The sequence below is a fragment of the Gavialis gangeticus genome, unplaced genomic scaffold (genome assembly GCF_001723915.1).
Source record: "Gavialis gangeticus isolate Ggan-Ray unplaced genomic scaffold, GavGan_comp1, whole genome shotgun sequence".
NCBI lineage: Eukaryota > Metazoa > Chordata > Crocodylia > Gavialidae > Gavialis > Gavialis gangeticus.
Genome location: NW_017728996.1, coordinates 33363956 through 33386574, shown reverse-complemented (window position 1 = coordinate 33386574; position 22619 = coordinate 33363956). Strand labels below are relative to the sequence as shown.

At 43.4% G+C, this 22619-nt stretch overlaps 1 protein-coding gene and 1 long non-coding RNA gene across 13 annotated transcripts in view; one reads left to right on the top strand and one right to left on the bottom strand.

Annotated features, from left to right (window-relative positions):
• Positions 1-4058: 4058 nt before the first annotated feature.
• On the top strand, positions 4059-21129 carry LOC109288642. The gene is made up of 3 exons (XR_002095200.1): positions 4059-4188; positions 8114-8120; positions 21119-21129. It is a non-coding gene; the product is annotated as an uncharacterized LOC109288642 (long non-coding RNA).
• Positions 17128-22619, bottom strand: part of TCF12 (transcription factor 12) — a 407201-nt gene continuing 401709 nt past the window's right edge. For all 12 annotated transcript variants that reach the window (XM_019504280.1, XM_019504282.1, XM_019504281.1 and 9 more), the window contains 2 exons: positions 21947-22100; positions 17128-19395 (listed from right to left, as the gene is read on the bottom strand). In XM_019504280.1, the coding sequence (XP_019359825.1) occupies positions 21958-22100 (143 nt within the window). In that variant the 3' untranslated portion in view covers positions 17128-19395; positions 21947-21957. The remainder of the gene's footprint in view (positions 19396-21946; positions 22101-22619) is intronic.

The window sequence follows — 22619 nt, the reverse complement described above, 5'->3', positions numbered from 1 at the left end:
AAAAGCCTGGGAAGCGTTGGACATTTGGACAATTTTCTCTCATCCACCTCCAGTTTTCCCTCATCCACCACCCGTGCTGGTTCATAGGGTGAAGCTGGCAAGATGGCTTCCCTACTAGTGGTCTGCATATGGAAAAAGAGCCAATCTTAATCAAGGTGGCTGCCAAAGACTACTGCTTTGAAGAAGAAAGCCCCAGGCAACATGACTGCCGGTCCCTGGTACAACAAGTTGGACTGCACACTGTTAGGACTGAAGGTGAGAATCTGGGAGACCTCATGTGGGGTTTGAGAGGAGAAGGAAGGGGGATTAAGAGACTGTGCAGGTGGGGAAGGGTCCAGGTTCAAAGGCTAATGGATTGGGTGGGCCAGGGTATGGGAACTCCTGTCCTGCAACCAGAGGAAGGGCAGATGCCTGCAAGAGTGTGTAGGCTGGGGTTTGTCCTGCTCAGACCAAGGCCTGAACTGACGTTGCTTGGTCCCTGCTCTGTTTTGGGAGTGGATGCCAAGGATAGGGCCCTTGCCATGACATTTTTGGAGGCCTGGTATAGAAACCAGTCCCAATTTGACAGACCAACATTGTATGTGACCCCAAGTGGTCAAAATGAAAGGGAGAGGCAGGTGCTGGAGAGTGGCCAAACCATAAAGAGGGAGGCCCAGCTGTAGCGATGCCAGGATTTGATCAGAACCTGACTGTTTTTGTAGCATCTGCAGATGTGTTAGTGGAAGGAGGTCAGCCACAACCTTTAACAAGGACTGACTGCCATGTCACCATGTTTCTATCTGTAATGGCTTCACCACTGTGTGACTTGAGAGGGGCAACCTGGGTGACAACATGAAAGCAACTGTTCAGTTTGATGGGTCCACTTTACACAGCTTTGAGATGAAAAGTGGAGTGAAGCAAGGATGCGTTCTTGCCTCTGCATTCTTTGGAATCTACTTCTCGGTACTCCTGAACTACGGATTTAAAGACATGGAAGGTGGAGTGTACCTTCACACAAGATCAGATAGCAAACTCTTCAACCTGTCATGACTTAAGGCAAAGTCTAAAGTTAGAAAGGTGTTTATCAGGGAGCTTCTATTCACTGATGATCCTGCCCTTTATAGCCCAGAACAAAGACTTACTATAAGAACTCATGGATCACCTCTCAAGAGCTCGCCAGGCATTTGCTCTCACCATCAGCATAAAGAAAACAGTTGTGCTAGGACAGGGAATTCCAAAAGATCCATCTATCACTCTTAATAAAAACCAGCTAGAAGTAGTCCAAAAGTTTAGCTACCTAGGCTCCACAGTGACCACCAACCTTCCACTGGATGAAAAATGTAATGTTCATATCAGAAAGGCTGCCACCACCTTCAGCAGACTAACTAAAAGAGTATGGGGGGCAGCAAGGCAGGCCGTACGAGGGGAGGCTAAGGGACCTGAACCTGTTCAGCTTCCACAAGAGAAGGCTGAGAGGAGATCTGGTGGCCATCTATAAACAGGCCAAGGGGGACCAGCAGGCAGTGGGAGAGTCCCTGTTCCCCCAAGCACTATCGGGAGTAACAAGGAATTACGGCCATAAGTTGACTGAGAGTAGATTCAGGCTAGACATCAGGAGGCGCTACTTCACAGTCAGGGCAGCTAGGAGCTGGAACCAACTTCCAAGGGAAGAGGTGCTTGCTCCTACCCTGGGGGTCTTCAAAAGGAGGCTAGATAATCACCTAGCCAGGGTCATTTGACCCCAGCATTCTTTCCTGCCCATGGCAGGGGGTCAGACTTGATGATCTACTCAGGTCCCTCCTGACCCTACCAGCTATGAAACTATGGAACAACTCAAAGCTTAGCATCAAGACCAAAATGCTAGCGTACAAAGCTTGTGTACTCAGCACTATCATGTCTAGTGGGGAAACATAGACATCTTATACACATCAAGAGAAAAGATTAAACAGCTTCCACCTGCACTATTTACGCCGCATACACAACATCAAATGGCAAGATAAAGTTACCAACACAGAGGTTCTTCAAAGGGCAGATTTACCAAATGTGACAGCTCTACTCAAACAGAGACCACTGCCCTGAACAGATCAGAACATGGATGTATACCCAAGGACATGCTACACAGGGAACTATTGGAAGGAACAAGAACAACAGGACATCCCAAGATTTGCTACAAAGACACATACAAGCAAAATATGAAGACCTTTGGAATTGATCCTGACCAATGGGAAACCCTGGCAAGTGACTGGAACAAATGGTGTCACCGACTCCACCAGGACATTAAAGTCCATAACAGGAATTGGCCCCAACAGCTTGAAGAAAAAAGAATTCACAGGAAACAAGCAGCTTCCAAACCATCCAATCATGACACATATACTTGCTACCACTACCACAGATCATGCAAATCTTGGACTGGACTATTCAGTCACATGAGACACTAAAAACCATCCATGTCGTAGGCTGTGATATCTACCTTCTCTAGCAAAAGGATGCCAACCAATGTTGCAGAAGAAAATTGTCCAAAAATGTCTTCTTTTTGAAAATGGCCCCCCCAAGATTCTGAGTGGAAGGCCGAGGGAAAGACTTTGTTACCAGGACACAAGGGAAAAGATGAGACCTACTGGAAAGAAATAGCAATGCACGATGAAGGTCGAAGTCAATGTTGTCTGACTTGAATTAGCTAACTACACATCAATATAAGAGCAAAAAAAATGATGTTAGGACTCACATTTTCAAACAGTTTCCTGTAGGATTTGGAAGCTCTCTGCTGCAGGTATTCATGCCGGTGCCAGAATTACTAGTTATTCTTCATTTCAAGGACTACTAAATTCAGTAGAGGTGCACCGATACATTGGTCCCATATCGGGTTGGCACTGATATAAGGAAAATTGACAGTATTGTCAATTGGCTTTTTTTGGCTGATGTGGCTGATAAATGCTCCTAGTGTGCATGCAATGCTCCTAGGAGCCCAGCCTGGCAGTGTGGAGAACAGCCGGGTCCAGCTGGCAAGTCTGTTGTGAGGGAAGGGGCATGGGGGTGCAGATTAAGGCCTCCATGGTGAGGAAGGGATTGGGGCTGAGGTTAGGGCAGGCGCTGCACAGCCAGGACAGGGTGCAGGTTGGAGCCATGAGCAGCTTGTCTGGGAGGCATGGGGGGGGGGAGGGGTGGCTCCCACTGTTGCATGCACCCTGGGAGGGCATGGGGGGCATGTGCCCCCAGATCTGGGCACAGGGCAAGGGCAGGCTGCTGCTGTGGGCTGGGGGCAGTGCCAGGTTCTTTCTGGCAGAGGGTTGGGCTGGGGCTGTGCTCAGGGAGGGTGGTGGTGGTGCTGCGAGGGGCTACAGTGAATTTTGGGGTGGCTGCAGCCCCGCCCCATAGCCCTGCTCCCAGCATTGCTGCCACGTGCCCCAAGCATAGCCCAGTCTAGCCTCAGCCAGGAAGAGTCTGATGCTGGCCTAGCCCACAGCGGCAGCTTGCCCTTGCCCTTGCCCTTGCCCCCCATGCAGATCTGGGGGCACATGTCCCCCATGCCCTCCCAGGTGCGTTCAGTGGTGGGAGCCACCTTCCCCCAAAGCCCCTGTCTGGATGAGCTGCTCGCAGCTCGATCCCTCACTTCTCCCTGGGTGCACAGCCCCTACCCCAGCCACAGCCCCACTTCTTCCTTCACCAATGGGACCTCGATCTGCCTCCCATGCTCCTTCCCTCCCCCTCACCTCTTCCCCCACAACAGACTTACCAGCCAGACCTTCATATTGGCAATCGGATTGGTATTGGCTGATATGGCTCATTAAAAGTCGGCCATCGGCTTGAATGATGCATGCCCCTGGAGGCTGAGGGGGCACAGCACCAGGGGTGTGGTGGCAGTGAGCGGGGAGCTCTTGCAGGCAGCTGCGGCGGTGTCAGCAGCGGGGACGGGCCAAGTGGGGAGTTCCCGCAGGCGGCTGTGGTGGTGTTGGCGGTGGAGCAGGGGCAGCGAGCGCCAACCAGCAGTTGGCGACCACCTGCAGACACCACTGGCAGTGGCCAACACTGATCGGGGACCGCCCACAGACACTCCTAGCAGTGTCAGCATCAAGGGGGGACTGGCAAGAGGCGACCACCCACAGGTGCCACTGGCACTGCTGGCAGCGCTTTGCGCAGGGGATGCACTGCCAATCTCGGGGGGTGCATGTGCACCTGCGTGCACCCCCTATGTGTCACCAATGGACATTGGTATTGGCCCCAAAAATTTCTATCGGTTCAACCCTCAAATTCAGAGAACAAATTTATGAGATGTCTCTGCCGCCCCAGCCATTACAAAGGAAGTAGTCGTCTAAATGGCAGAGGGCAAAGAGTAAAACAAAAGGAAGATCTAGCAAGATCAGTGGTTTCTGCAAAGGCAAACACACAGGCTGCATCCCTCTGCCAGGAGAAGTGGGTTATCAGATGGGGAAAGGAACAGGAGAGATTAAAATAAAAGCTCCACCAAATTATGATCAAACATAAGGAACTCAATAGCAACCTTGCTCAGCATAAATTTAATCATGATCTGAAGGAACCAATCTTAATTTGACAAGCTCACAGAGATAACAGTTTGTCAATTTCCCATGTCAACAGGCACAGTGATAATTGAAAGCTTCCAGGTATATCACATGGAAATCAAACTTGCAGGGGACAGTAAACTTCATGATAAAGTGCTCAAGCCTGCTTCTATCTAAGTCAATGACAACTGCAGGGGCTCCAGGGGAAGCTGTGTCAGACTCAAGGTGAAATGCCATGTGAACATCCTTACAACCCTGTGCATCTCCCAGTCAGAACAAGAGCAGTGTAAAAAGATGCTTGATCCAACTTGTATTCCAATTGATAATTCAGCCTGGGAGGAACTGCCAAGAGCATCAGTACTGCGTCTGTCAGGGGAGGTTAATTTGGCTGCTGAGAAACATAAATACGTCCACCCTTCAGTGCCAAGGTATGACTGCAGCTTATGCAAACATACTCAGGTGGTGATAGCAATGTTGCTAAAGCAAGATGGAGTTCAGCCCAAGTTAGTTGTCTGTATGTTTACCATGGTGGGATCTCTGGACGGTTTTACAATCTGCTGGCACCTACACTGTGGTTACCAGGGCTAGATAATTTAAAGTTAGTTTGGGTTGGTTGACAGAAAGTGCTGGGGAAAAAGGCATTTGTCCTCCATTATTACTATCTATTTCTGTTAGGGTAGTAACGAATTCAAGTCCCAGTTATGCAAGAAGCCATATAGTGAAAAATGATCCCTTTCCAGCTGACATTCTAGTCTAAATAGAAAAGACAGAGAAAGGGTTATTATCCATATTCTACAGATGACAGCAGCAAAGATGTTAAATGACTGCCTAAGGTCACACAGTAAGTCGGTGGCAGAGCCAGAATTGCACTTGAAATTTCTGAGGCCCAAACCAGTGCCATAACCATGAGCCCAAGACCCTGCTCAGTTTTCCTTTAACGTCTTAAGCTGCATGACAGATGCATCTTATACATAATTTAATATTGGAATAAGAACAACTTACCCTGGGATAGAAGGGAACAGGGCTTTACTGTGTAAATTACTCCATGGAGCTTATGTTCATGATGTAACCCAGTGGGAAGGGGAAACTAACCGGCAGTACCTGAATCCTTTTTCATTGAGGACCTAGGTCCTGCGGGGTAGTTTCCTCTTACCACAGCGTAACAGTGTGCATGTGGGAAGTACTGCAGAGCAGCTAACGTACAGTAAAGCCCTGCCCTACTTTGCTGCGCAGTAAGTCCATGCCCTTGGGAAAGTGAAGGACAGGTGTAGTTGCATTAGTTGATGGGAGAGGTTTTCTAAAGAATAGTAGTGGCAGTATCCTTTCTCGAAAGGTGAAGTAGATCTCCTGTATAATATGCTTTATCTCCACTGGACTGGAAAGTGGGGTCACTAAGGAAAATGCCATTGTGTTCCAGGAAAGAACATTGCTTCACTGACCTTTCAGACACACAGTCTAAAATTATTTCTGTTTTTCATCCATGCCTATGAGGATTTTGAAAGGCTGACTGCAGTTCCATTCTCTTCAGAAACTGCAGCCAACGTCTCTAAGTTGCTGAAATACAACATTTCCTCCCTTGAATAGACAACCTTGGAATGTCCAACCCCAAAGAAATGCTGTTAGTCATACACTGCCTATTTCTGGGAAAACTGCTAGTGGAACTGGGACAAATAGACCAGGTAAGATGACTAATGTGTTTATTCTGGATCTGTAAGAACAAGTCCATCTTTGATTTAAAACTGTAGGAGACGAGATGGAATCACTATGCAATATGTGGTTAAACAGTTGTGGTTAAGCAGTTAAGCAAACCAGTTACTCTCTCTGTGGGAGGGACAATTGAGGGTTAGTAATGGGCAATTGCCTCGTTCCTCTAGGGCCATGCTGTACACAGGACTGATGGGATGCACCTCAAGAGCCTCCTCTACCCCAGGGAGTATCACAGCTGAAGTTCCTATGCTTGAGTGGAGCAAGGGTTATTCCATCCATGTTCCTGCTGGAGGTACATATCTGGCAAACAGAGCAAAGGCCCAACTGGGACATCTTGCTCAGGCAGCATCAAAATTCCCAGACCCATACATTGTATGTTGGGCCTCAGAAGGAGCTTCTGGGCATGACAGCAAGTATCAGTGGACAGGGTCAGCGTGTTTTATCTCACAGATTTATTTATTTTTTTGCTTCTTCAGAAACACAGTATAGAGCTCTAGCAGAAATACAGTTCACGTCCAAGTTAAAGCTACTATTCCAGCACAAACGTACACCCCTTCGTGCCAAGAAACTCACATAAGGCCAGACTGTGTCCCTAATCTCTAAGTTTGGGGAACAAGTCCTAAGTTTGCAACCTTAAATCACTTTAAAAAAATCACATTCTAACAACTGTGCTCTGCTTATGCTAAACTGTAGATGCGACGTGTTGGGAAACTTTATCTTACCCCAGTTGCAGCCAGGTTTTGAAGGAAAACATTCTTTGCAGATGACACTAATCGAATTTAACAGCAAAGACCACCCAGAGCACTGGGACTCTCAAGCTGCTTTACCTCAGGTTCTCCGATTTGTCCTCTTCAACCTTGTGTGAGTTCTTTGGTTGGGAGACAAACAAAGATTGTTTCCTTCCTTCCTGACTTGCAGTTCTTTTCCATTTCATCTGACCAGCAGAGTGTTTGCTAAGTGGGCCCGCCTGGAAAACGCTCCTTTCTAGAACTCTGAATTCAAATAACCATTTCGATCCAAGTGCACATGTTATAGACGAGTCAATTATTACAGCAATTTATGGAGGAGCCTTGAAAAGAGTTTGGGAGTCTGTAAATCCTGCTCCTCCTTGCTGAAGGATTTCAGCTTGTACTAGAAACAACAGACATGATTACTTTTTATCCTACTCACCTCAGTTGCTTCTGATCTGTTTTTAGATCTTATTTTGAGCTGTAAAAGCAAAGACCAACTTGCGTACTCTGCTCTCTTACGAGGTTTGAGCATGCCTCAGACCCTGTCTGCTCTGCCATGAACCCCAAATGGAGGATGGCCTGCATTTCTGTCCAGCAGCTGCACTTCTGCCGTTCTTTCCAGCAGGGTAGGTTGCTGTTTGGTTTGCTGTTCTGTTACACACCACCTTCGCCGGACATTTTAAACAGCCCTTGGCTTATGCACATTCAGCTGTGTCGCCTCCTTGGGAGCTGCTTAATTCTTCACTGTCCAGCCTGCCCTTTGAAGTCTGGTGAACAAGAATCCATCTCCTCTTCCATCTCTTCACATGAGCCTGTTAATTACTCCATTCAGAGAAACTATTTACTTACTATCACTCTGTTTACAGATGATTACAGTTAAACATTTGGTCTTCACAGTTCCCCTTATTTCATACCACCCACTCAGCTTCTTCCTGATTGTTTTAAAATAAATGTCTCTAAAGCAGCCTAGAAGATCACTGACCCTCTGCTGTCTCCCCCTAAACACTGCTTACACTTCGAGTGGAGCAGCAGATCTCCCCCAAATATTATGTTAGTCTTTTCCTCCAGTTCACATGGCAATGTCCTTCCCCCACTAGACATGTCCGCCTCTATCACCAATGGAGAAAACATACAGGGATCAGATGTGCAAAGACATAACATCTCCCTAATTCAAAGCAGATGAGAGGTTCCATTGTACTCAGTGGGTCTACCGATGTGCTGTCTAAGTATAAGTCTATGCATACGTGTTTTCAGAATTGGGAGTCTTAGGGGGACAGGGAATTTTTACAATGCAAGGAAAACAAATATTACTCTAGCTAATTAGTACACAGAGGACGGTCGTAAGAAAAGAATCATTTGGTTATTATGCATCAATTTGAGCCTAGGCTTAAATGCATTCAAACATAATTCTTATGGCTCCATGTGGATTTTAAAAATTATTTAAAACATTAAAAATTAATTTGAAATAAACAAAATAAATGTGCTGTAATAAAGTCTTACACATCTCCAACAAACATTCATAAAATGTGCTGTAATCATTGGCGCAGCAGTAGGGCCAGGTTGGCTATGGGTTGTGGCCCTGCTGTGGTAAGGGCTGAACAAGCAGAAAGACTGGCAAGGTCTCTGCCCCGAAGTGTGGAGGATATAAAGCATGACAAGATGCCTGAAGTGGTCGTGTCCAACCAAGGGAAGGAAAAGGAAGAAAGATGCTTGTAACAAGAGGAGCAGTCAGTTACCTGGTCTAATAACGGGAACAGCTTGATTGTATCAAATAGCTAGAAGTAATCTTTTTGTTGGCATGGGATTCTTGTCAGCGCAGACTACAAAGGCAGCACTGCTATGTACACAGCTTCCATTGCATAACTCTCAATTGCTTACAGTGCTTATATCCCAGTGCACTGGGAACCGAGCTTCAGTCTTGCTGATGACCCAGGTGGGTGGCTGGATGATTCCATAGAAAGGAATTTGTTTTTTCAGGAAAACCTCTGAAATTACACACAAAATCTCCTTTAAAACAACAATGAGGTTGCAAAGCCAAGCATTCAGAAGTTAACAAACTGCAGAATTAGGGTGATCTGTGCAGCCCTGGCTATTCCTACCTAGTTATCCTTCATGTGTCAGACATACAAGCAAAAGAAATAGTGAGCTATAATTTTTTTAAACGAACTCCATGTGTCACTTCTGTTTCAGCTATGCCCTTTCCTATGATTTGCTCCCCTCTCCCTTTGTTTGAATTTATCAGTGGATTAGCTCTCTATATAGTCATGAAAATCTAAGAATGGGATCTTTATTGACACATTTGCTACATTACTTTGCAAGGAGAAAATGGCTGTCTAGCTTAGATAGTGACAGACACTAAGCATAATAGCGTTGGAATGATGTTGTTGCTGTAATGACTCAGAAAACTTGTGAGAGGCAAGGATTTTTGTGGGTGATATCTTTTATTGGTACAACTACATAGCTGGGAGAGATTTAGACAAGTTTTCAGGCACAAAGTTCCTTTCCTCAGCTCTTGGAAAGAAGCAGACACAGCTTGAACTAAGTAAAAGATAGAACAGTGGCTTGTGTAAAACACCACGTCAATAAACAGTTTGCTTGAAGGAATGGTGAAGAGGTTAATATGCTTTTCTTTTGCAGCTCATTACCTTCTATGGATTTTTGTTTTTAGCATTCTTGCACTTTGTTTTACTTCCAATTTATAATAGCGTCATTTGAAATTCTTACTTGCTGGGAAAGGAATAATCACGTAAAAGCATTACATTTCATTAGTCATGTAAATGGACACTTCATTAAATGTGTTAACACCTTAAGATGGAAATGGAGCCCAGGCACCTTGAACTGATAGTAAGTTAATTTATTTCAGTTTCTCTAGTACCATTGGGTGAGTAACATACTTCAATTACTATTTTATAGTACAGGTATATTCTTATTTATGTTGCCATTGTTCTGTTGTGCAAGGTGCCATACAAATACAACCCTAAAAGCATTTCTAGGATGAGGCTTTCCTTATCCAATCAGACAACCCAAACCTCATCCCTACATAAATAACTAGTACAACATCATTTTCTCTGGTGTTGTTACAGGCAGTTTTGTCTTTCCCTTTAGACCACAAAGGTAGTTTCTCTAGCTCTGCAAGCTGACTGTAACACCCTTTCTTTGCACCCATCCACTGGCTTCACCTTTTCCTACATAGATTACTTGTCTTTACTTTCAAGGTCCTTAGTGGCGCCTTTCCTCCCCACAGCCATGCAGCTGTAATAATTCCTGCTGCCTTCTGCAACATGGTGCTAGTCTTTATATTCAATACATGGCATTTTCAAATCACACTTTCATTCTCTTGTCCTGTTGCTCCTCATGTTTGGGATGAACTCCTGTAAGGCATCCACAAAGCCACTTCTTTGCTAGCTTTCAGATCCTTTCTTAAAACTCTTCTATGTTCCCTGCAGAAAACTTGCTGTTGAGAGCCGATATCCTCACACCACAGGCTGTTTTTCTGATTAGCACTGCTGCACAATTTCCTTTTGCTCTCTTTTCAATCTGTATCCACTTGCTATTTCTAATATTATACTGAGCACTTCTACGTGAGGAAGATTTGCCAGTTATGCAAATGTACCTATACTGGTATAGTTAAATTGCTCTAATTCTTCATGTGGACTCACTCACTGCAGATTGAGAGGCTTTCTTCAGACTTAAACACATTCCAAAGAAACAAACTAAACCAAAAAACCAACCACTTCATCATTCTGTAATTATGTCCACACACAGTGTAATCCTGGTATACGCATCTTGGTTTAAATTTGCATGTTAAGTTATATCTGTGCAACTTTTTAGAGTAGAGACACTTTAGGCTGCTAGGTCTCTGGGGCTTCTTGTTCTGGGTTGGCCCAGCATGGTAAGGTTTAGTATGTGTTTGGTTTGAGCACAATTACAATATGAATAAATAACAAACTTAAGTAGATACCGCTCCGGTCTCAAAGAGTTTACCAGGTAATGGGACAAATTATGCAGTGGTTGTCCCAAGGGTGAGAGATATAATCTTAGCTACACCTAGAGGAGTGGAAAAGTGCAGAAATTGCCTACAGCAATCTACAAAGCTAAAACTGGAAACAGGAGGGACAAAAGTAAGTTGCATTTACATGTGGTGCATATCAGAGCTTGTTCTGAAAGGTGTATTTTAAAATGAAATGGGGAAGCCAGAAAACAAAAACGTAATTTAAGGAGCAATAAACATAGCCCGTAATTCAGCCAGGTCACAGATCAGCTGCCTGATTCCTTGAAGTAAGGGATGGATGGAGGCTTTAGAGTGAAACAAGTCACTGTTTTTGGATGATTCATCCTTCCACTTTCAACAACCAGCTATATTAGAGCAAGTGGTGACTTCTGGTTATCTAATGAGTTAAATGAGACTCTAAAGGAGATTGGGCTCTGCTAAGCTACCAGTGTGGAGAAGGAAGAGGCTGAGCAATAATCTTATTAGCTTTTGGTATTTTTTGTTTGACCCTTTAATTGCATAAAACCAGTCCTGAAGGTTCATCTCTTGTCTTTTCAGCTCTGCATATTTCATCTATTATCTTTGGAGGAATGATTTTGCCGAGCTCTGTAGTGATTCATTCATGTTACTGTCACATGAGAGTAGGAAAGAACTCTGCAATGGTCAGTTCTTCTTGCTGGGTGCTGGGGGATAGAAGAGGGAAAGAGCAGAGACACAGGACAGATTGAATGATTCAGAACTCCAGGAGTATAAAGCTCCCCACACTTACATTTATTAAGGTAAACGATTTAGTAAAGTACTATATCTGCCTATTTGCTGAGTAAGACCTGGAGAATGCCAGAATAGAAATGAAAGGAAAATTCAGTAAATTGATAACTAACCAACCAAGAAAAAAGCAGAATTCTTTTTAGCAAATTGCTACCTAGAAATATCAGTCCTACCATATATTTTCCTTATTTTTTAGTTTTATTACAAGCATTTTTTTGCCAACTTCACTTGCTGTCAATGGGTGTTCCAGACAGGTGCATATATGCACTTTGCAGCACCTCCAAGGCTTTTGCAGTGCTGCAAAATGCACGCAGCACATGTGGAAAGGGTTCTCTCTACTGCATATTTGCAGTGCGGAGCGACAATTAGATACTGGGAAATCCCAGTAGCTAAAAAAAAATGGTTAAAAAAAAAGTGGGGCGGCACACATGGCTGCAGTGTGCACAGCCTGAAACCAGAGCCTGGGGCCAGAGCCACACTCTGGCTCCTGGCCAGGCTCCATGCTTCCAGACTGCTGCCACTGCAGCCCCAGGAGGCCCCCAGGACAGACTGCTGGGGCCAACCCAGATGCTGGCACCAACCTCTCCTACCAGACCCAAGGCAACTTGCCGTGTGCCAGAGCACATGTGCAGGGGCATTCCTCAGGGACAAGTAGCAGTACAATAACTAGGCGCGGCTGCTATCTGTCCCCAGGGAACACCCCTGCACGCAAGCTCTGGTGCATGGCATGTTGCCCTGTGTGGGGTAGGGGAGGCTGGTGCCAGCATTTGGGTTGGCCCCAGCAGACTTATTACCAGGGACCTTGGAGGCCTCCCAGGGCTCCAGCAGCAAAATTCTGGGTGCGTGGAGCCTGGCCAGGAGCCAGAGCATGGGTTTTGGGAGCCAGGCTCCAGTTTCAGGCAGCACATGCTGCAGCCACATGAGCCACCCTGCTTTTTTCTGCTGTGCATTTTTTTGATACTGAGATCTCCTGGTGCCAAAAAAAACCTGCTGTGTTATAAATTAGCAGTGCAGCCAACACCTGCATGTGTGGTGCGCGTGGTTTGCAGTGCTGCAAACCACACGTATGCAATTATCTGGACGTGCCCAGTGTGTTTCCTCCTACATTTTACTTCGTAGCTGCATTGTTATACTGAAGCTCCAAAACAAATAGATTGTTTCTTAACACATCACCCAGAGCTTTACTGGGAATAAAACAGAGGGAATATTTTCTCCAGCAATATAAATTATAATTAATAAAACGTTCCATACTTTTCTTCTGAACTCCAGGAGTAATGAGAACTCATACCCATCAATATTGACTTCGTTAATATTTGCATCCAGAAATGTTTCCTGGTCCTTACAGTCATTCTAAGTAGCAATTACTGTGCCACTTATTACAGTTCACCCCCTTTTGTTGGAATTTGGGCAGCAATATTAAGGAAGTTCTGGATCTTTCTTTAGAACCTCACCAACTGTTCTCCAATTCTTATTTTAAGAAGTTTTACTTGTTTTGGTTCACCTGAAGTTACCCAAACCCTAGTATTTCTAGCTCTAAGTTGATTTTCTGTCAGGTCTGTTTGCTGTAGTCAGCCATACCCCTCATTTTGAGACCGCTTTTCCAACTGTTATAATTTTGGCTGCTGTGTAGTAAACTACTACGTTGCATACAATTTTTTTTTTTTTTTTTTTTTAAAGTCTTGGGCCAAATCAGCCAAATCAGTTCCAAATTCTGTTGACTGAGCAGAGTGCAATTGTTCAAGTCTATGTGGTGCTACCACCAGCAAGTATCCTACCTCACAGACTCTTCAGCCTGGAACTTCAGATACTCCCAAATCCATGGCAGGCGTCCTATGTGCACACCCCAAACCCAAAGGCCTTGGGGTTCAGATGCCCCACGTGCTGAGAGAGGGCAGGGTCTGACAGTAAGGAAAGTGGGAGGTGCTGTAGGGGAAAAAAGCTCGGAGGGTAGAGGGCAAAGGGGCAGCCAGACCCCACCCCATATTTATCTTCCTTGCTGTAGCAGTGCAAGGAGGACAAATTCAAGACAAACCCCCAGTAATTAAACTCTATAGCTGGAAAAAAGGTATCAAATGTATAAATTTTCCATATATAGAATCTACTTTTTGGGAGGTCATCTTATAACCAGTGTTGTCTTATATTCAAGTAAATACAGTATGTACTAAACCACCATGCCTAGTACATAGCGGAGAATGAGGAGATTCTAATCTTAGCATGGACAGGTCACAGTCTCTTTTCTTCTGACCTGGTCTATTCAGTCTTACTGGTATTACAGTAGTATGGATAATGTATTTTTGTTCTGGTTTTTGTTTTTCAATTGTTTCTTAAATTACAATAATTACGCCCATTACCCAAATGGTAAATGCAGCAATGCTGATATAAGGAAACTTATGCTACTATATTTATTTATGGGATACATAAAGCATCTTTATAACTTTATCCAGTCTAGTGGGAGGCAGGGACAGGGTACAGGCATACCTCGTTTTATTGCGCTTCGCTTTATTGCGCTTCACAGATATTGCGTTTTTTACAAATTGAAGGTTTGTGGCAACCTTCATTGTTGTCTTATTTTAAGAAATTGCCACAGCCACCCCAACCTTCAGCAACCACCACCCTGATCAGTCAGCAGCCATCAACATCAAGGCAAGACCCTCCACCAGCAAAAAGATTACGACTCGCTGAAGGCTCAGATGATGGTTAGCATTTTTTAGCAATAAAGTATTTTTTAATTAAGGTATGTACATTGTTTTTTTAGACATAATGCTATTGCACACTTAATAGACTACAGTATAGTGTAAACATAACTTTTATATGCACTGAGAAGCCAAAAAATTTGTGCGACTCGCTTTATTGCGGTGGTCTGGAACTGAACCCGCAATATCTCCGAGGTATGCCTGTATATTAGTTTAACTCTGCTGATACATACTAGAACCTCCTCTTTTCTCTCCTTGGGTACTTTCATAGAGGGCACTTCCGTAGTTTTCTGGATGCATAGGCTAGTTTTCCGGATGCATAGGCTAGTTTTCCATCTGGAAAATGGGAAGAACATTCTTTTCCTCCCTTGCAAAACTTTTGAAATCTGTAGGCAATATATACAGATATAAGCAGTTAAGTATTGTTATCAATTCAAGAGACAACCTTATCTCCCAGGACCTAGATTTTGTTTTTCAGGCTCCATTACCTTTACTCTCATTTTTGTTCTGTAATAGCTTCATGCTGCTTATGGTTAGTCTGTTCCTCTGGAATGCGTGTCTGTAATCTCCTCTTCTCAACAGAATCTACTTAGTGCTGGAAGAAGAAAAGTCAAGTCCATTTTCAAGCCTTTCCCTGGTTCGGGAATACAGAAAATGTATTTCCTACAATGTTTTAGATGGCCATTAGGTGTGTGCGAAGCAGGCCCTATTCGATTTGGATTTGGCCCAAATCAAGGACAGCGATTAGATTAATTGATTTGGATTACTGTCGCTGATTCAATTTAGCCAGATCGGAATCTGAAGATTCAATGCTGATTCAGAGAATCAGTGATTCGGACATAGACAGTTTTAAACGCTTTTTCTACGTACCTTGAGGTACCAGCGCGGCTTGTGAACACTGCAATGCTGGGGTGCATGGAGTGTCCTACAGGAGTGCAGGGGGGCCCCCCACATGCTCAGCGGTGAACCTGGAAGTGGACCAGAAGTGCTTCTGGTTCACCTCCTGGTCTGCTGCTGGGGAGCACCCCAGCTCAGCAATCGGCTGCAGGGGGACCCTGGGTGCCCCCCCGCCAGACCCAGGAGGCACCAGTCGCCAAGCTGTGGGGAGGGGGGAGGGCCCAGTGCACTCCCTGAAGGACCCAGAAGTGGACTGGAAGTGCTTCTGGTCAACTTCTGGGTCTGCTGCCGAGTGTGCTGGGGAGTGCCCTGTGCTTCTGTGGGACACTCCATTCCCCCCCTGCATCACAGCATTCCCAAGCCCCTGCTACCTAGAGGTATCTAAAATAAACATTTAAAGCTATGTCTATGTCTGAACCTCCAAATTGATTTGAAGAGATTAAAGGGTCTCCTGATTCGATTCAGATTTAGAGATTTGGCCACCGATTCAGGCTGAATCTTGCTAAATTGCGTCAGGGACTGAAGGTTCACGCAGCCCTAATGGCCATTAGTTTCTAATTGAATTTTGTATAACAAAGATAAGCTAGCATAAATCTTGTACCCTCAATGGCCTAAGAGCCAAATGTGTAATTCTTTTAAAGGAAGAAACAAAATGAAGGAGGTGGCAATGAATCACTAAAAGAGATGAATGGATGATTATGACTGGGGAAGTGTGTTCATGGAAACAGGAGGTCAGAGATGTAGAAAAATAGAATTGGAAAGACAGAAGTGAATAAAAAAATGTATTGTTTTCATTTCCTCTGCAGACTGCAACACTTGTCATTTCTGGCATGGGACTGGAAGAAGGCAGGTTTACCTGATAAAGTAGGGCTTGAAGGCTGCATTTAGAATTACTACCAGGGCAAGAAAAAGTGTACTGGGATAGAAAAGGGTCTGTGCTGGAGAAGGTATCAGATCCATCAATAACCACATTATTCCAGGGCTAGTAAAAAGACTGCCAATTACAGTAACATTGAAAGACTAATTTTACTTACATGATAGATGGAGCCTCCTTTCCTGCATTAGGCCAAGTTTTTTGTTTTAAACAGCTGCATATTATAAATAGAACAATAATTCCTTCCTATTGTGTGCAAAATTATATGTATACCTGTGTGTTTACTCAACTTGCTTTTTATCTGAAATATTGTATTTCTTCTAGATGCACAGGAATGGCTCAGTACTTATTAAAATTGAAACACAGGCTAAATGTATCCTAACAAATTCTTAATCATAATGCATGAAGGTACAGGTACAAACTATAGGTATGTAGTAGCATTTTTGTTGCTGCCCACTTAAAATTTTCCTGTGCAACTCTATGCTTGGCTGAACTCAAGAAGGGTTTTGACACCAGCTTTGAGAGTAGCAAAAAGCCCATTTTACGTCTCCAATTTAAGCAGTGTGGGCATTTTTACACATGCATGTGTTGCAGTGCCGGGCACTTTGAGAAGCACCCAGTGCTGCGATACAGGTAGTTTTATAAGAAGCAAAATGCACGGCAGCATTAAGAAAATGGTGGGAGTGCACTTTTGAACTAAAACACCTCAGAGGTGCTTTAGTTCAGAAGTGCACCACTGCCATTTTCCACGTGATGCAGTGCAGTTCACCTCAGCTCACGTGGGGAGCAGACTCGAAGTGGTGGATCTCCGGTGTGTCACTGGAAAAAAAAGCGGGGGAATGAATGCCTTGTTTTTAAATTCTGTGCACTTCTTAGGCAAGTAACCAGAGAAGCTGTGATGCCATGGGTTTTCAAGCAACACATAATCTGTGATGAGAGAAATTAAAAAAAAACTCACTGATTTACCATGTTAAAAAAGATGGCACATTTATTGCTACATAAATGTTATATACATAGTGTTTTCTGTTACACTGACAGAAAAATTTTTGAACTTCTTGCTGCTGGTTGAAAAGGTTTATCAGCAATACCTTGAAATTTGACACAGGGTACAAATCTGCAATAAACCAACAATGGAAACTGGAGAACAAGATGAGAAGCAATTCATCTCGGACAATTAGCTCTTACAATACTCCATAGGTACTACACGGTATGCTAGAACCCTACTATGGTCTTACAATGCTATTGTAAATTTCTGATATTAATGAACAGGTTATGGTAAATAACCCTACATTTTTACTACCTAATATAGTAAAATAAAGTAAGAAACTTTTTACTGAAAACTTTTTCGATTTCAAAAATCTAGAAAGAGTAATATTTAGAATTCAAGAAATTTTCTTACAAGATTATTGTATAAAAGACTAGCTACAGTGAAAAATAAGCCAAATGTTTTTTTCTTTCTATTTTATGAAGGAAAGCTTCTGGGCATACTGCAAAGTCTAATATAGCCAAAAAGACAACAAGCTTAGAAGGAAAAAGGCCAGGCAGTGGCACATGATCACTTTCACACCTCATAAGCAACAAATTTGTTTAGCTGATAAACACTGAAATGAAGAACAAGGCCACAGATATAGTCAGATGTTATTTGATGATATATGCAAATTAAAGCAATAGAAATGAGTCCACTAATTTCACAAATAACTGGTTTGTTAGGAACCATCCAAAACGTGATCTTAAATTCATTAGTCTGTTTAACAACCCATTTTTTGTTCTTTCAAATTAACAAAATTATTAATTGCTTTGTTCCTTTTTTATTTGTGAACTGATTGCCACAGATAAAGAGGCAATATACAAACAACAGCTAAGACAACCTTGGCTTGATAATTTACTCCCATGGTCTTTGCAGTGGAAGACAGTTTCCATGGAAGTTCAAAGGGATTTAACCATCTCACCGTTTGTGACAAAGGAATACTTTTGGACACTGTTCAGGTGGAGCAACATTAAATGGTTTAATGCTTATATGGCTTGGGAAGGGGTGGCTTGTTTGTAACCAATTTATACTCTGAATTCTCTCACTGACAAGCCATACAAAAATAACAAGATAATTAATGTATACAATAAAAAAGATTGGTGACCATTGCTCTTTTATTCCATTATGTAATTAGCCCACCACAGCTTGTGGTTAATTCATCACACTACCTGCCATGGTGAATCTAGGATTTTACTATTCACCATAATTACAGCCTGAAAAATCTCCTTTGTATTTTGATGCATTTTGTGCTTACGTACAGCTAACACTTTACATGTACTAGATGTAGTACTTACTGCTTGGAAAACAAAGCAACTCTAACAAAGTAGATTCTCCCCACCCAATTTACACTTCACGTTACAAGCTTTACTATGAAGCCTAGAAGCCTAAAAAGGTTTTAATAATTAGAAATAAACATGTTTGAGGAAAGTCTGAGGGAAAAAAATACCACTTTTTAAATCCAAACAATGTTATGGTCATAGTTTTGCTCCTGTCTGTAGTCTTCACCAGACTTTCTATTGGCTTGAAGCATGGAGCTTGGTACGGGAGAGTAACTATGACCATAACTGTTCAGATTAACAGAGACCAAAAATAATATAAAAAGCTATACCAAGGAATATTTTCCTATTGCGTGGAAAACACTAGTCATATGGCAAAAGGAAAGGAAAGGACAACAAAAGACTTTTCCCTTCCTTTTTTAAGACACTAATAGGTATGCTGGGAATGCTAAGGGTCAACGGTTGTCGCGGCTTTGTTCTCTGAATGTGAACAGCTTTAACAAATGCTGGCATCAGCTGAAATTCTATCAGCTTTCAACATGTTAACTTTTCCCTTTATATGTAGACCTTTACAGTTCCATAACAATAAATAAAATTTGTAGTTACAATGCATTTGTCAATTCAGTTTAGGCACAAGGCAACTTCCACAACGAGTGGAGAGATCACAACAGTCTCTGATTGTGCAGAAGCGACACGCTGCTTGCAACAGAATGATATGTTCAGAGTATTTCATGGGCTGAAATTCTATCTGAAGATCTTTGTATCTTCACTTCTGATGCAGGTGTTGACCAGTAGCTTTGATCATAAGATTGCATTTGGGTTTCTTGCTTCAAGTGTTTTCTCCTGTCAGATTTGTGTCTTCATATAATGTTAGTTGTCTGTGTCCTTGTGAAGAAAGGTCACCTTCTATATATCCTACCATAATTCTGGAATTCTGGCATAAAAGTTTGGGAGAAAAAAAAATTCTATTAGTTCAAGAATTAAGGAAAAACTAACATCAAAACTACTGCAAAGATTGGGGCTATCACTAATGGCAATTTAATTGAATTTAACGTGAATGAAATTATCAAACCGAGGAGCCCTTGAGTCCTATCTTCCTTGTTCACATCCAGCAATACTGTAAACAATATTCTACTAGAATGACATGGCCAGCAAAACTACCCTGGGAAAGCTATCTCTTGGCAGGATGACAATATAGCTCAGTCTCCACACCTATTCTCTGAAGAGACTGACAACTAAAATGCCAGTTAGGTTGGGCATTCTTGTTATGTGGATATTTACTAGGGCTATGCGAAGCTTCAGTCCCCGATTTGATTTGGCGGAGATTCGGCCTGATTCGGTGGCCATATCTCTGAATCCTAATCAAATCAGAGGACCCTTTAATATTTCTGAATCAAATCGGAACCCCCCGAATCAATTTGGAGCGATTCGGAAAGATTCAACGATTTGGACGTAGACACAACTTTAAATGTTTTTTCTACATACCTCTAGGTAGCAGGTGGTTTGTGAATGCCGCAACGCTGGGGCGCATGGAGTGTCTCACAGAAGCGCGGGGGGGCTCCAGAGCACGCTCGACAGCACACCCAGAAGTGGACCAGAAGCACGTGTGGTCCACTTTCGGGTCTGTTGGAGAGAGTGCTGGGGGCCTCCCCTGTGCCCCCCTCGGTTCAGCAACTAATGCCTCGGGGGTCTGGGGGAACACCCGAGGTCTCCCTGCAGCTGACTGCCGAGCTGGAGGGGGACCACCACTGTGCCCCCAGCAAACCCAGAAGTAGACTAGAATTACTTCTGGTCCACTTCCAGGTTCGCCGCCAAGCATGTGGGGGGGTCCCCGTGCTCCTGTGGGATGCTCCATCCATCCCAGCATTGCAGCATTCATGAGCCGTGCTGGTACCTTGAGGTATGTAGAAAACAAAATTTAAAGCTGTGTCCATGTCCAAATCGCTGATTCTCCGAATCAACATCGAATCTTCAGATTTGGATTTGGTGAATCGAATTAGGGACAGTGATCCAAATCAATAAACTGAATCACTGTCCAATTCAGGCTGAATCTGAATCGAATAGGGCCCACTTTGCACACCCCTAATATTTACCAGGAATTGGACTAAGCCATCAAATCTATTTTAATTGCAACACTGAAAAGAGTCATGTTATGTCTGCAGTAAGACTGCTAATCATGACACAGAAACCAGCTTTGCTTTAAAAAAAAAAAGGAAGAGTGCACCATTCTTTCTTGTTCAATGCTTATTAAGCTTGTTTGCTTTAGAAGGATACGACCATTACATGTTATACATCTTTACACACACAATTGTTTCAGACTTTCCAGAATATAGGAACTACAGGCAAGTAGACAAAGTGGCAAGCGGACAATCTGTTAAGAGCTTATTCTTTTGAGAAGGGCACTGACTGAGTTCCTGTGATCAGGAACATTATGATATTTACATATTTTTTGGAAGAGGAAGCCATAAGTCTCTGCAATATTAGAGCTGGTTTAAAAATAATCAATGGGTTGATTTCTACTTACTGAGAATGTATAGCTAACATTTTCCTACCAAAAATTGGACATTCATCATAGAGGCTGTCCTGTAAATCAATGGACTATCATACTGGTAAGAAATGAATGAAAACTAAAGGGACACAAAGGGTGGCCTCTACAGTGAGAGCAATGTGAACTGAGACATTCTTCACTGGGGCCTCCCAACTGTAAGTGGTGCAGTTGTTTCAGTGCAGTGCTGCGCATGGCACAGTATGCTCTAAGCCTCAATGAGCTTACTGCCCCCCCCACAAGTGTTGCTACATTGCTTCTGGCACAGGCACCAGCATGAGCACAGCTAAGGTGGAATGTCTCAACACAGCACCATCCTGCACTGCTTAGATGTAGCCAGAGTAGTGTTTAGTGCTACATATGGCTCCTGGAAGATGTTAATATAATCTCCAAACTTGCATGGCAGGTTTGGGATCAGGCATAAAATTCCTCTGATCCCAACTGCGTGACTATTGGTGTGGGAAGCCGGGCATCACGACCTAACCCTTAAACTTGGTTCCCTGCCCACTGGCAACCTGACCAGTGAGCATGCAGCCCAGCACAGGGGAACCGGTTCCTCCAGACTCGGCTGCAAGTATACTTTCTTAAGGTTCCAAGATACCAGAACACCTTTAGCTGAAGTGAACAGAAACTGTGAAACAAATTCTATGCACAGTATTTCTAAAATGCAATTTCATGTCTTTATAAAATGCAGTGCAAGTGGTAGGTAGAAATAAATACTATGGAGCTGGCCATGAGCATTATGATTTTCATAAAGCAAGGGCACTGAAAATACTGAGTACTTTTGGTTTATCTAGCAGTTTGTTCCAATGGCAACTCCACTTACTGAAAATAATACACATTTGTGTCTGCTGGCTTTCAAACTTCAGTCACCAAAACAAGTTACAGCCAGTAAAACCACTGACGGGGAGGGGGTCTTCTGTACAGACGAGAGACATACCTGGCTGGTGTTCACATATGACCCATAGGGTTGGTAGTTTCACTAAGCCCAGGGTGGCTTCCTGGGTGTGGTGTTGGTGGCTCTGCCGATACGGCAGAAACTTTTTCTTCTTCCCTTCTCTTAAGGCAGGCTGCTTTGGGGTTTAGGTTCCTCTCTGTAACAAGAGAAAAATTACCGTTGATATCCCACATATTGATACTGAGTATGAAGATTTGCTTATTTACAACAGGGCAATGCACTAAAGAGACCTGAGCATTCTCCAGGAGACTGATCTATTAAGGCAAGGTGTTTAGAATTATTTGGGCATTTAAAGATTTAGACAGGTTTCCAGGAGAGTTCTCAGGAATGCTAGTACTTCTGCTAGACTCAACACTTTTGAAAACTTAATATCCACCTATCTGTATCTTTAAGCACCTAAATACCTTAAAAATCTGGCTATGTTACCAAAGAAACGTGCTAAATTACAAACATACAGGGATAAATACATTTGGGCATTTGCCATTTGCTTCTGTGCTAAAGTCAAGACAGTGCTGTTGATATCATATTGCCTGATATACAATCATGTAGCTACTGCCTTCTTCCCAGCCCTGCAGTGGAACAAGAGTGGTAAGAGTTAGCCATAGTGGCTGCTTGCACATGTTTAAGAAAACACCATCCCCCCCCCCCCCCCCCC